Raw genomic sequence first — 15,664 nt, 5'->3', positions numbered from 1 at the left:
TAAATTTGTGTAGTTACCTAACAATTGTTGCATTTTATCCTAATTCGAGCATATCCAGACAATATAAGAATAGCTAACCAACCTAATCATACCTCTACTCCTGACTTAATGAGATGGTTAATCAGGAAGTAGCATACTCATTTCCATGTCAGAATAGGAATTACTATTTTTTTACTTGAGAAAAAGAGTACAAACATTGAAAAAATAGCCTGAAGGTCCAACATAGCCAAAGAGGCAAACAAAGGGCAACAGAAATATTGAAAATCGCTTACCAATATCAATGTCAACTACCCAATGCAACGCTGTCAGAGAAATTACAACAGAAATGCTGCATTTTCACACTATTTTAACTCGTGGGCCTCATTTTAATTTTTCAAATCAGATTCCTGCCCGAAGCTTGGATCTCTCCTGCAGTGGAAGAAGGTTCTCTAGCATATACAGTAATGATGTGAAACCCTCACAAATGTTAGCACACAGCAGGATATTAGACTCCATCAGTATTCCCACCATCTGCTGCACATCTTGGCAGAGACAGTGCAGGACCTCCATATGGATTTAATGTTCTGCTAGTGTTCTTCATTTCATGGCAGGACCCCTGAGATCATCATCTGCATGTTATGTAGAATCTGCTTAGCTGCAACAGCCTCCAGTATCACACCTGCTTCTTCTGGCCTCCTTATATGTATGTCTCATCTGTTGTCAACTTCTTATCTTCAATCATCAGTAACTATTTCTGGGCTGCTGAGTGGAAGGGAAAAGGTAAATGATAGGGTAGTGGGTGGTTGCCAGAGATAGAAGGAACTACAATTTCTTGGTCACCCTTCTCTTCTGTTTTCTGGCTTCCAACCTCTAGAGGAAAATACATTACCATTATCCTGCTATCCTAAATGATGCTATTATCTTGCTGAAAATACTTCTGAAACAGCTACTGGATTTCTTAGGAGGAAACTGGAGAAAGATTGAAGAATACCTAGAAACATATGATAGAATGATACAGCACAGGAGGAGGCCATTTAACTCATCATGCCTGTGTTGGCTCTTTGAAACAACCATCCAATTAGTCCTACAACCCTGCTGTGTTCCCAAAGCTCTGTAAAACTTTCCTTTTCAAGTATATATCCAATTCCCTTTTGAAAGTTACTATTGAATTTATTTCCATCACCCTTTAGGCAGTGCCTTGAGCTCGCTGCATAAAAACTCGTCTTCCCTCTGTCTTTTTTGACAATTAACTTAAATCTGTGTCCACTGGTTACTGAACCTCCTGCCAGAGGAAACAATTTCTCACTACCCACCAAAACCCGTCATGAGGAAAGGTGTATATAACAATGGACGTCTAATGTCAAAGTGATTTCCACACCACAATTCCCAATTTTCAGGCCACAGCTTATTCCATCTGTAGACATTAATGTGATTTTCTGTGCTTTCTCCCCTTAAGCAACCTGGGCCTTCCCTACCATTAAGTGATGTTTTTTATTGCAGGAGGGATTAGTGCCTTAATTGGTTGAAGCAGTACCCAGATTCAGAAGGATTTGGACAGGTTAGGAGAATGGGCAAAGAAGTGGCAGATGGAATACAACGTGGGCAAGTGTGAGGTCATGCACTTTGGTAGGAAGAATAGAGGCATAGACTATTTTCTAAGTGGGGAGAGAATTCAGAAATCTGGAGTGCAAAGGGACTTGGGAGTCCTAGTCCAGGGTTCTCTTAAGGTTAACTTGCAGGTTGAGTCGGTAGTTAGGAAGGCAAATGCAATGTTGGCATTTATTTCGAGAGGACTAGAATATAAAAGCAGGGATGTGCTGCTGAGGCTTTATAAGGCTCTGGTCAGACCACATTTAGAATATTGTGAGCAATTTTTGGCCCCGTATCTTAGGAAGGATGTGCTGGCCCTGAAGAGGGTCCAGAGGAGGTTCAAGAGAATGATCCAAGAAATGAAAGGCTTAACATATGAGGAACGTTTGAGGACTCTGGGTCTATACTCGATGGGGTTTAGAAGGATGAGGGGGGGATCTGATTGAAACTTACAGAATACAGAAAGGCCTGGGGAAGATGTTTCCATTAGTAGGAGAGACTAGGACCCAAGGGCACAGCCTCAGAGTAAAGGGAAGACCTTTTAGAACAGAGATGAGGAGAAACTTCTTTAGCCAGAGAGTGGTGAATCTATGGAATTCATTGCCACAGAAGGCTGTGGAGGCCAGGTCATTGAGTGTATTTAAGACCGAGATAGATAGGTTCTTGATTGGTAAGGGGATCAAAGGTTACGGGGAGAAGGCGGGAGAATGGGATTAAGAAACTTATCAGCCATGATTGAATGGCGAAGCAGACTCGATGGGCCAAATGGCCTAATTTCTGCTCCTATGTCTTATGGTCTTATGGTTTATTCTGCAGCCAAATAATGACAGGATTCATGAAATGGATAATAGTAATCATAATAATAGGTGGAAGAACCTAGAATCTGAGACATCAAGGAGCTAACGTGCATTGCAGAATGCGGGACAATTGTTGGAAATGCTGCTGAGGTTACAGTGCTTTGAAAACAAGGAGTAATGCAAAATGTGACACTGCTTAGGGCATTGTTTGAATATTGGGACAGGGGATACCCATTTGCCTGTCTGTGATTCAATAGACTTTCCTGTTACTTAAATAGGTATAAAAAGTAATCAAATTGGTTAATGAAATGTTGCCTATATCTCAAACGAGGAAGTGATGCTTCAGTCCTTCAGCATAGGGGTACTTCATTCAGTTTTGGGCACTGCACCTTAGAAAGATGGATTGATGTTGGAAGGGGTACAGTGCATAGATACTAGAATTATACCAGGTTTTAAAGAATTAAATTATGAAGACTAGTTGCATAAACTTGAGTTTAGAATGCTAAGGAGTGATTTTATCAAAATCTTCAGAATGATAAAGAGATTTGATAGGGTAGGTATAGAGAAACTATTATCTCTGGTGGGGAAAAGCGGGACAAGGAGAATAATCTTAAAATTAGAGCTGGACTATTTTGAAGTGAAATCAAGAAACACTTTTTTGCACAAAGGGTAGTGGAAATCTGGAACACTCTCCTACAAAAGGCTGTAAATGCAGGGTCAGCTGGAGTTTTCAAGATGAGATCAAGAGATTTTCATGAGGTAAAGGTAGCAAGGAATATCAAACAAAAGAGAGTAAATGGAATTGATGTACAGGATCAGTCATGATCTAATTGAAAGGAAGAATATACTTGAAGGGATAAATGGCCTACTCCTGTTCCTATGCACCTTTGCTGATGTTGTGAGGTCATTAAACATCTTTCAATAATGTAGGGGGTTCCTTGGGTTTTCAAGGTGCAACTCCTTGCCAAAGTTAGTTCTGTCCGCATTGCCGGTGCTGCAACTTTTATTAGATTTTTCCCAGCTATTCCAACAATAGCATCTCTCCTTTCTCCTATTTCAAATAGCAAAACTTTAACATCAGCATCAGACCAATTTGATGCTTGCTATTTCCTACCTTTTGCAGCTGCCTTTATGTGGCCTCTTTACAGGGTCTCTTTGCCTCTTCAAATGGAATCTGGATGATGCATTTTGCTTTACCTCAGTTCTTGTCTTGACCAGTATTATGCATTGCATGTTACCCTAAGGGGTCAGCATGTTTGGATTTCACTAGACAGAGGCACTGCCTTGCTCCACTTCTGTCAGCGCAATGGAGATCAGTGAATTTCAGGTTCTGGGTGACCACTATCTGATATATTAGCTCAGTTTCTTCACACTGGTTAAGATCAATGACTACACCAAGCTGGTTCCTATATCTTTTTTAACAGTGTTAGGATGTGTTAAAGAGACAGCAGTGTTAAATTTACAAATGAGGTGGTGTGGCGGTGAGAGATTAGGCACTAATTCTACTATTAACCTTCACTATATAACTTTTATTTAAATTGAATATGAGTGCACTATTTAGCTTCCATTTTTTTCCTTGAAGATCAAGAGCCATAAAAATAGTTAATTGAGTACTAATTGCAGTACCCCAAAACTTTGAAATTGATACTAGGTTATTTTTTGTTTATCTACCAAGAATTATACAAAATTTATTATTTCCAATAAGCATTCCTTAAGAGCTGAAGAATGGTTGAAGAACAAAAATTATTTAGCCAAAATTCCCAAGACAGCAAATATAAAATGTAAAACAGCCAGAGCAAGCATTTTCTCTTCCAGTGGTTCTGCTTCTCAAGGGACTTTCATTGTGAGCTTGCTAAATAACAGCTTTGTTAAAAAGTTAAAAAGCAGCAATATTATTTTGGATTAAATCCAATTTGTACTGCAGCTATCTGAGGAAACTGTCAGTCTAGTGCATTAATTTGTATCTCTTGATGTCTACCTTCCTTCAACATCAAATCAACATCAGAGTTTAACTTATAGTTTTGAGCTGGGAATCAAAATACCAGGTTCAGCATTCACAGCAACTCCTGGGACTAATTATGAAGTTTTTTTTAAGATTCAATGGAAAGTTTATTAAAAAATATAGTTAATTTCCTGTAGTCTGCTTACAGAGAGAAGCAAAAATGTATATCTCTTCCTGTACCTGCTTTTCTACTTTTTTCAAGTCTCTTTGTGTTCTACTCAATTTCTTTTTACATTTGGCTCCTGTACATCAACTTTACTGACATACTGAATCTCCATCATTACTATGGGCTAAGAAATTAAATAGGATGAGCTGGGGCATGATCCTGGTGCAGTACAAGCGAAGTAAGTCAGAATATAGGGGTGATGCATACTTATGTACTGTCGATTTGGGTTTATTTGGTATGGCCGCATTTGGAAACTGTACTCCTAATGCTGAATCATGTTTATTGTAAATACCTGTTAAAGGATTGAAGCTCAGGGATGCAGCAGAAACAAGGCTGTTAACCCAAATAGAGGGTAGGACTTTGCAGGACAAAGTTATTGGAGTTATTAATTGAAATGGACTGAAATTTAGGTGGTTTCTCTTAGAGGCATATGATCCTTTTCATCAAATTTCTTCTATTCACTGCACACAGTAGATCCAATAAGCCCACACAGGAACAAGAAAATTTGTCCCTGAGTGCATCACCAGGAAACAAATGAAAAGAATATTTAGAAGATAAAGACAGGAATACATAAACATTCAAAATACCATTGTTCAGCTAAAAATCTACAGATCTACATTAATAAGGGAAATTATGATAATTATCAGTAATATGGTGTTGAACAACTGGCACCATTGTTCATCTAAATTAATCGAAGCCCTTTTACAAGGTTTTATTTTGTAACGCCTCATAGGAACATAGGAACAGGAGTAGGCCATTTAGCCATTCAAGCCTGTTCCACTCCATAAGATCATGGCTGGTCTGCAACCTAACTCCACATACTCTGCCTTTTCTCCAAATCCCTTAATACCTTTGGTTAACAAAGATCTACCAATCTCAAATTTAAAATTAGAATTTATTTTGCAGCAATTGCCAACTGCAGAAGAGAGTTTCAAAATTCTCCCACCCTTTGAGTGTACAAATATTTCCTATTTTCACTCCTGAAAGGCCTGGGCTCTAACTACTACAGTATGCCTTAATTTTTAAGTTTTCATCCTTATTTTCAAATCTCTCCATGGCCTCGTCTGTCTCTATCTCTGTAACTTTCTCCAGCCCTGAAACCCTAAGATCTCTGAGCTACCCCAACTATCATCTGGCTTGTTCCTGATTATCATCACCTTTTCCAGCCATGCCTTCAGCTGCCAAGGTCCTAAGGCCTAGAATTCCCTCCCTAAACCTCTCCCCATTTCTAGCTCTCTGTCCTTTAAAACACTAAAGGGGCAGAGGGATGACATGGTGTTTTGTTAGATCTTTGTTAGGGGAGGTTATACTTGTTAGAGAACCAAGGCAAGTAGATGGATGTAAGATACAGATCAGCCGTATTCTGTAGCATTGGCTGTGTCAGACTACATTGCAGAAAACTTCTTCAAGCAGACTTACAAGAGATGTAGCATCAGGGAAATCTGCAGTGAGATTGCTGTTTCATATATAATCTGTAAATTGTGCATTAATGGATTAGCTTTCAAATCCACATAGATACAGTTGCTGCTGTGGGAGCATTTGTGTGAATGGTTAAGTTTTGCATAAAGAGTTGATATAGTGTTAGCTGTGGCTCAGTGGTAACACTCTTGCCTCTAAGTCTGACAGTTGTGGGTTCCACTCCCAAGACTTGAGTAAAGACTGGTATTTCACTACAGAACTGAGAGAGTGTCAGAGGTGTTGTCTTTCAGATGAGCTGATTAAACCAAGGTCCTGCCTTCCCTCTCAGGTGGTTGCAATAGATCTCACTATTTAAAGAAGAGCTGCAGTATTCTTCCCAATATTTATTTCTCAACATTGCTAAAAAAGATTATCAGGTTATAATTACACTGCTGCTTGTGGGACCTTTATGCACACAATTTTATGCTGCAATTCCTGCAATACAGCAGTGTCTACACTTCAAAGAAATAAAAGACTGCAAAGCACATTAGGATATCCTGTGATAAAAGCAGAAAATGCTGGAAATACTCAGCAGGTCATCTATGGAGAGAAACAGGGTTAATATTTCAAGTCAATGACCCTTCATCAGATATCCTGTGGTTGTGAAAGGCACTATATCAATGCAAGTTCTTTCTTTCTTAAGGAATAAATTTACATGGCAAGATTCTAAATGTGGAGAGCTAGAAATTTGTTTACCTTGGCATTTGGGTACAGGGTTAGTGATTTGTGACCAGCCTGTGCCTGTCCAAAACAAGGTGAGCAGCATGTAAAATTCATGTACCAACCTCATCTCCATGACTGCTGTGTGGCCCGAAGTGGCTCCTGCGCTGAACTTCTTCGTGTAACACTGCTGTCAGTCTCTAAGCACCACAGTAGGCAGAGTAGAATTCTGAAGGAACCATATGTTCCAGGCAGCCTTCCCATTTTACAGGTCCAGTCCCTATAATAGGGAAGTTGCAGCAATGCACTATAGGCTGGTGGACAATCACTTTGGGGCACTGAAGGACAAGGATGATGCCACATAACACCAGGCAAAGGGCTGCCCATTGAGTGAATACTGCCCTGGAGGCACCAAGTCAGACAGGTGGAGGCCAACAAAGAGGCAACGTTTCTGTGGGTGGCAGGAAGCCTTCACAAATGAGAGCAGAAAGGAATGGCAGCAGGTTGCAAGGAGAGTTAATGCCCAGCGTAGGACATAGCAACATTGGTGAAAGAAGTTTAATGACCTCAGTCAAATGGTCAAGGTGCAAGAATGCATCTGCACATCATAATCTCACACCCATGGCACCACCCAGCTTCCACACTGCTCAATGTACCACACCCCATCACTCACTCAGTGCACACCCTACCACACTCAGGACTCACTCTTAACATCTTCATACCCACATTCACCTTCCAATCATGCCAACTGCACAGACATCTTTACACCCTGTGTAAACCTACAGTGATTCAGTTGTGGCAGGCACATCACCCAAGCACGCTGTCACACAGCCACTAATATTCTTCCCTCTCTCTTGCAGGAGCAAGTGGCACACAATAGATGCAAAAGCCACATGACTGGCTGAAGGGCAGCATGCCTTCATCCCCTCAGCGCCTTTGAGGAGATAGTCCACAGAATCATTGGATCAATGCCAGAGAGCCAGTGGCTTCCGGCATTGCTGAGGCCATCAAGGATAATGATAAGTTACTACCTTATGTGCCTTCTTTAGTCACTCCTTCACCCTCATGCTGAAAACTGCATGACTTGGAAATTGCAGATGGAGTGACCGTGGAACTCTTGCTTTATTCCCCACCACTCTTCCTTCCATCCAATTCGCCCTATGCTTTTTTGCTTTCAGATAATTAAGACCTGGCCTGCCACTGCTGCTTCATGGGGTTGAGCGAAAGCAACATCAGACCTCTGAGGAAGAAGCACCATCTCTTGTTGTTACATGTTCAGCCCCATCTCACATACTGGCACAGCACATATCTTAGAGGGTAGTGTACAGTTAAGTATGCAGTGAGTCATCAGGCACAATTGGACTGCTGTCAGGCCAAGAGCTGGGCCAGCTGATGTGCAAACTGCCTGATGAGCAAGGTCACAGACAAATTATGTTACAGGTGACTCAGATGAGGACCTAATTGAGGCAGACTACAGGAAAATGCTGATGATGATGCATACCAAGATACTTGGCAGGCCTGCCAGACATCCTCTAGTAACTGGCAAGGACCATACAGGAATTCAGCTCCACTGTGGCATAGGGCATAACACAGAGCTTGGAACCCATCCCTTCCACTGTTAAAGTTGTGGGCAGCTCCATGGCAGCACTGCCAGCCCAGCCAATGATAGAAGATCTGCTGACCACTGCCTCAGGTTCCAATGAAAAACAGGCAGAGGCCTCTCAATGACCCAATGGAACTTCAGAGAGAGATCATGAGATTCCTGACTGCTAACATCCAAGCTCAGACTGCTGCCATTGTTGGATAAAAATCTTAGCGTTCAACAGGGCATGCAAGTTCTCACTGCAGCCCAGCAATCTTGAGCAGATTATGAGGACTGCTGAGGGGCCGCCTGTCGGAATGGCAGTGACACCGTGGAGCATGAGCTTGGTCTCCTCTCTCAGGATAACAGCATTTGTGCTCCTACCACAACCACTGCAAAAGTGCCCATCAGCCAGCCAGCCCAGGCTGCTGCCACCTGTGCTGAGATGGTGCAGTCTGAGACTGGACCTTCAAGGCCCAGAGGTGCCCTTGCAAGGCCAACAGCAATCTCCCCCAGTGAAAGTCAGCTACCTTCCACCAGCCATGCTGCAGCTTCTAGCACTACGGAGGAGCACTAGGCCAGACAAAGGAACCCACAAGACAGACACTAAGGGGGTACATAATGGCAATTAGTTCTGGGTTCTTTGTGTTATTGATGTGTTGTTGAACAAAGTTGTTGAGTGAAGGTATTTGCTGTTGGCCTTTATTGAATGATATTGGCCAAGAGGACTTTGTGATGGGGAGTCTGATGTGGATGTACTGTTAGAGAATGGTGGGTCCATGTTGGGGTTTCAGCAGAAGCGAATCCTCACAATGTGGTCCCTCTTGCTTCATCCAATTGCATGAGTTGGATGTGGTCTCCTCCCTAGCCTCCTTTTCCTCCTGGGGTGACTGCCAGATCCCAGCATGTAGTGGCTGGGCCCTGAGAATTGCAAGGTTGTGGAGGACGTGGCACACCACCACAAGCATGGCATAGTTTGCGGGATGATGTCGAGTGTGTCTCAGGATTTTCACTGAAGGTCCTCTCACCTCACTTGTTGGGATGTAGGAAGGGGTTCATAAGGCAAGTTTGGAGGGGGTTGCTGTTGTTGTCAGGCAGCCATCCTGCATTGTGTCTTGGAGGCCCAAAGATGGCTGGTATTATGGACTGACGTAGGATGCAGCATGAGTGCTGCAAGGTGAACTTCTAGGAATGGTCACATCAAATTGTACATTGAGAGAGTGCTGGCACTTTGCAGTTTCTTATTGCTCCCCATTGATGTGGGGAGCCAAAGATCCATGTGCGTGCAGTTGATGGCACCCTGCATCATCAAGAAATCCACTATCCTGACAAATCCATATGCCGTTTCATGCCAGTATTCCCTCCTCAGAGATAACAGGCTAATGCCCCCTCTCCTTCTGTACAGTGCTTCTGTGACCTCCCTGATGCTTCTATGCATGGAAAACTATGATATGTTGCTGATGTTACCTGCTCCTGCCTGAAAGGATCCATGGGGGTAGAATGTAAGGGTGTGAGGGTGACAGTGACCTTCATAGCTACAGGGAGGGCTATACCCCCCCTAGTTTGAGAAGCTGCAGGTCAGGGTGAAGGAAATGACACAACTCCATGACTACCTCCTTTGTTAATCGTAGCCTCCTCAGGCACTGCTCCTAGCTCATTGCTATATAGAAGTAGTGTTCCCAGAAGACCCTTTGTGGGTATGGCCTTCTATCTAGAGCCCTTCCTCTTGTTCTCTCCACCAGGAGCTTCCTCTCTCTGCCTCCTCCATGTCCTGCTCATGCTGCAGAGCAAGTGGCACTGCAACATCTGCCCACATACCAATGCAAGGCTCTGTTATTTCCTGCCTTCCTATGGCAGAAGAACCTCTGAATTGTTTCAGCAACTCACCACAGTGCTTCCACAAACTTTGCCTCAGCACAAGTAAGTCAAAAGGGCAACTTTAGAGTGGCCCTTTAAATATCCCCAGAACAGCACCCAACTTGCTTCATAGCTTGTTGTTTCAGGAGTGAGGAACTAAGATGCTACCTTGCATATGTGTTGACCAAATTTTGTATATTAACGATGCATCAGCCCATTTGATCACTAGTGTCATATCGCACTTTCAATGTCTTAAGGAGTTGCAGGGAAGGCATCTGTGTGGACCATTCCACTAATGTTACATGGGCCATAGCCAGCGATCAGATTCACATTGTGTGCATGAAAAGCTCAAATAAGCCTTTGTGGTGCTGCTAGAAGCAGCACACTAGACAAATAAATTTTGTGCTGGAGTCTCACCAAGGAAGAAGGATAGGCATGTAAGAGATTGGGTTAATACAGGATAGGGTCAACTTTGTAACCTGGGCTTCTGTCTAATCCACCACACACCAGGAAGATAGTCTGACATAATAACTTCTTTAATACCCTGCTTATTTTCAGACTTCTTCATGAAGGGAACACATGTGATGAGCAAAACTCAAGGAGGAGACAAGATAAAAAAGGGAAAATTGGGAGGGAGGGTACAGTTAAGAGAATTTACCATGCTCAATTGGTAGAGTGAGGTGGAGAACATTTTTAAACATCTTATTATAATCTCCACTCTGTTAATTTCATTAAATTATGTTACAAGTCAGCTCTTTAGGCATATAAGTTGCCTGACTGACAGCAACTTCACCAATGACACTTAGCAATAGGAGGGGAAAGGTAGCAATAATAAACAGGCTATTAAGATAGCAGGATTCAGTATTAATAGCCTATTTTAATTCTGGTGGCTCCAACTGTTATGTCAGCCAGATGTAAATATACTTTTGATTCAATTTTTAGATGGAAAAAACAAATATATACTTAATTTTCTCCGATAGGCCTTCTGTGGGGCCTTATGATCATGGAACCATTTTTTAGTGGAAACAATGAATCCCAAGGTTAACTCGAATGAAATTCTTCCACTTTGCACTTTACAAATATAAAAGCAGGCAGCACATAGCATTCTCTGTAAGTATAATTAAAGATGCCATTGCCCTTTGACTAGTTGGAATCACTGTCAGACTGAAGTTGGTGCAATTGTATTAATTTTGACAGTAATGCATTTAAACCCAGATAGGCAGACTAGAAGAGAGGGTTTTTTGTATAATTACTCATTCATTTTCATTTGCAAATAAAAAAATAAGTTATAGATACATGTAGTAGTAATACAAATAAATATTGTTTTCTCCCTTATCCTATTCAATCTTAAACCCTGATGTTAGTGTTGTTTATCTGAATGGGGCAAATACTGAAACATGGAGAGGGTACTTACAGTTGCATTCTCAATACACTTCCACCCACCATCATTTTAACTGTACATTTGAGCAGCTGAGGTGCCAGCCGTGGACAGGTGGGGGCCTCATAAATACATTTAAAACAGGCTCTTATGATGTAATTAGGGCCCTGGCACAATTTTAATTAAAATCGTGCCCAGGGCTAGATAAGTAAAACCAGGTGGCAAGTGGATCAGGAGCCAGTTGATTAAGCTATTTTTAAAATTTTGTTTTGTTTTCTTGTGGGCTAGGAGGAGCAGGTTCAGGCAGGAGACTATCCATGAAGATGAGCCCCAGGAGTGAAAATTTCCTAAGACTCACAAGGCATGAAAGCCTGACAGTTTCCTGTTTGCCTTGACCCTCCCGTCACTGGTGCGACTCCAGCTGGGAGTTAAAATCCGGGCACTTGTTTCTTCAGTGAGTGCTAATGGTACTTGTCTACAAATATTTCTACAGCTTTGTGATTAATGAGGTCAAGATTGAACCCAGTCTACAAAGCGCTGCAACAGTGCAACAAAAGTCTTCCCCTCATTCAATGCACTCTGTGCTTTCAAGTATGATGTAACCACATCGTAAGAATTAGCCCTTGTCCACAATGCAGTCTTTCTCATACATGTGGTGGGAATTAAGGTCCAACTTTCTCTTTTCATAGATTTCATGGGAACAGACAACTCAAAGCACTAGGTGCTGCAAAATGTGACCTGAAAATTATTTACTCCAAATACATTAAAATATTTCTGTTAATAATTATTTCTATGCTTGTTGAAACTGTGCTACAAAGTAAAAATAGAAAAGATTTGAGTTCAAGCCTGTGCTTTCCAGATTTCAGATTCCAGATTCTATAAATCTAATGGCAGACATTTATTTTGTAAATAAACTCAAATAAGTGTTTAGTACAAAACTATTCGAAGCAATACTCTTTAATCTATTAATATCTATTATATTGTTCTAAAACTACTGCCTGTGTTACATGAAGCTTTGTACTCCACAGTATCGAACAGAAAATAACCATCATCAAAATAGCCTATATATAGACTGATGTTGAATGTAGCAATTTTCTTTCATACTCGTTACAACTTCAGTATCCATGACAGCTATGCCCTTGGTTTGTTCTGCCATCCCTGACTACTTTTTTCTTTAAAATGGTTCCTTGAAGAACAAAAACATACCCACTTATGGTCAGCATCCCTCCCATCCACCTCACTCTCAGCAACTGAAATAACAGATAAAACTGAAACCTGTGTCCACTCCCTATTACTTTATGATCAGCTAGTCAGAAGGTCAATGCAATACTGCATGCATGCAGTGCTCAATCTCAGAACATGACCTGCAGATAAAAGGGTCATCACACAGTTTGAAATACTTCAGAGGAGCAGCTACACCCCAAATAATTTCCCCTCATCCCACAAGGACCAGCTGAGGAACCCCCATAATGAATACTATATACAAAAGAGAGACCAGAATCATCTTTTGGTCACTTTTTCACACTAATGCTCCATTATGGAAACAGGGTAAGCAAAGCAGCCCAGTCCTAATAGAACAATAGATGTTTATACCACAGAAGGAAAGTAAGGAGGCCATTAGATTAATTGTGCCTGGTTCTTTGCCAGAGCAATCCAGAGCTAATCACACTCTCTCCCCATAGCCTTGCATCTTTCTCTGCTTCAAACATTTATCTAATTTTCCTGTAAAAGATGCAATGGTCTCTGCATCGACCACTCCCTGTGGCAAGCAATCTAACAATCTCCTGAATGAAGAAATTTCTCCCAACCTATCTCTTCGCTCTATTGCTGACAATTTTAAATTGTTGAGCCTTTGACACTGATCCCTCAAGCAGAAGAAAGCCAATCATTACTCAATCAAAAATCTTCATAATTTTAAGCATTTCTATTAAATCTTTCAGAGGGCTGCTTTGGCACCCTTCCCAGATGACAGCATCCGATTCTAGAATTTCTAGCTCCCTTTGGCAGACCTCTACAGAAATTAGGCGACTCTGCTTACTTTGGTCGGGTCAATGTCAGTCATGAGTAGATGCATCTGGCACTTATGTTAGGATGTTAGCCCTACAATTTTTTGGCTCCAATATAAATGAACAAAAGCAAAACAACCATCTTTTTTCATTAAATTTCTGTCAGCTCATCATTTATTAACAAACTGAAACTAGGTAAAACTTCAGAATTCCATTCATCGAATATTTAATTGATGGAAACTAGATTGTGTTGGGCTGAATTGGCAAAGAGCAATGTAGCAGTCCAGGATAGCAATGGGTTCATTAGCAATTGAGAGTCTAAGAGGAGTGTCTAATAGTAGCAGTGTGCAAAATAGTAAAATGAGCAACAGTAGTATGGTGTGGACTATATTGGAATAACTGGAACACTGTGATGTAGTGAAAAGGCAAATAGAGTCATGGTCTATTTAGGAATCTGAACTTGCTTTGAAACTAAAAGCTCATCCAATGTTTGTGTCTCTGAATTCACGGTGCCTCAAACATATAGGATAGTCAATTAATTAATTTCATGTCAAAGCAGGTTTATGTTACATCTTAACTCCTGCTATAACTTGAATTAGGCAATTTTTTTGAGTCTTGCACAATAGTACTGACCCAGTGTTGTGTGTCTGCCTAATAGAAACCCCCCAGTTATTAAAATCTCAAAACATTGCACTGGATTATTTACAACATAAAGTGTAGAGAGGTTGTCTTATGTGCTATCACTGAGTTTTTCATGAGACAAAATAGACAGATATTAAAACCCTTTCTAATGTTACTGGATACACTCAATAATGTGCATCGTGTTTTATGACAGCATCGGATTAGAAATAATGCTTGTGGAAGTTGCCAAGGAAACAACCGAACAACCAGGAGTTTCCTGGCATTTCAATCCTAAACAGATCTTCATTGTTACTTACAATTACAGGTGCAAGGCCAGCCAACACTACTCAACTCTTCTTTACTGCTGGTCTTGTTTATAAATTAGTTAGACCATACAAAGATTGCCAGTCAGTTGATTATGAATTTATGAAACTTGCAAGTAGTCCTTTTGAAAGAAAAGGGTACACTACTTTAAATGTTGAACTGGTAGACCACCAGATTATAATGCTACTTTTTTGTCTTCACGTTTTTCTTTTAAACTCTAGTCAATACAGGAGATGGCATTGACTACAGCCAACAGAAAAGAGAAAACATTGGAGACCTGATTCAGGAGACTCTGGAGATCTTCGAGCTGTATGGAGGAGAAGATGCCTTCATTAACATCAAGTACATGATCCCAACTTATGAGTCATGTATTTACAACTGAACCAAATAAACAGGTCTGAAGAAGTATGTTGTATTAATTTATGTAAGTAGGAATTATGTAAAACTAAATGCATCAATTACACCATCAAATGAACGACAGTTGTGTTCTTGCTTCCTTTATTGTTTGTCAACAATTGTTTCTTTATGAGTGTGTGCATTTAAACTGCTGTTGGACTCAAACCTCAGATACTCTGAACAATAAAAACAATTTTCATACATAACTAAACGATTCCTAATCTGTTCAGCCCACCCTGGAATGATGTCATAGACTATTAACTGGGACCTACAATGGTAATTTTGTAGGTGAATATAGCACTTCAGCTGAACTTTCGGTAAGCAACTGTAATGACTGTTCTGAACAGAGGAGCAATGGCTTTGAATTACTGTAGATCGTGTTGTATCAAGTCGACCCAGTGTATAAGACGACCCCTGTAGCTGGACACCAAATGCATGTTTAGGCCTATACTTGGCATAGAAGTCGAACCGCATCCCCCAAACAACATTTTCAGCTAATAAATGCATGTTTAGGGCAATATTCACATTTGGAGTCGGCCTCAATTTTTCAGCTCAGAAATACATGTTTAGGGTTATGCTTGCCTTATAAATTGGCACATAGAATCGAGCAGGCGATACAGGCCATGCTTATCAAGCAGATGCGCAGGAGTTTAAGACACATCCACACAGAGGACCGTCCATATCAACCAACAATCAGAAATGTTTTCACATTTTAAAATGGTGACCACCTAGCCAATACCGGTGGTTCACATTTTATACTCGGCATATCAGTTGGCCTCTGTTTTTGGGGAATGACTTTTCAAAACTTCAAAGGTCAGCTAAAACGTGTGAGCTACAGTACTTTGTTT

General features: G+C 41.1%; 1 protein-coding gene across 2 annotated transcripts in view; it reads left to right on the top strand.

Annotated features, from left to right (window-relative positions):
* LOC144689551 (parkin coregulated gene protein homolog) overlaps positions 1-15,008 on the top strand; it is a 523,903-nt gene extending 508,895 nt beyond the window's left edge. For both annotated transcript variants that reach the window (XM_078556725.1, XM_078556724.1), the window contains one exon: positions 14,642-15,008. In XM_078556725.1, coding sequence (XP_078412851.1) covers positions 14,642-14,802 — 161 coding nt within the window. In that variant the 3' untranslated portion in view covers positions 14,803-15,008. The remainder of the gene's footprint in view (positions 1-14,641) is intronic.
* Positions 15,009-15,664: the final 656 nt, after the last annotated feature.

Source organism: Cetorhinus maximus, chromosome 14 (assembly GCF_964194155.1).
Source record: "Cetorhinus maximus chromosome 14, sCetMax3.hap1.1, whole genome shotgun sequence".
NCBI classification, from domain to species: Eukaryota; Metazoa; Chordata; class Chondrichthyes; order Lamniformes; family Cetorhinidae; genus Cetorhinus; species Cetorhinus maximus.
This window is presented reverse-complemented; position numbering and strand designations above follow the sequence as displayed.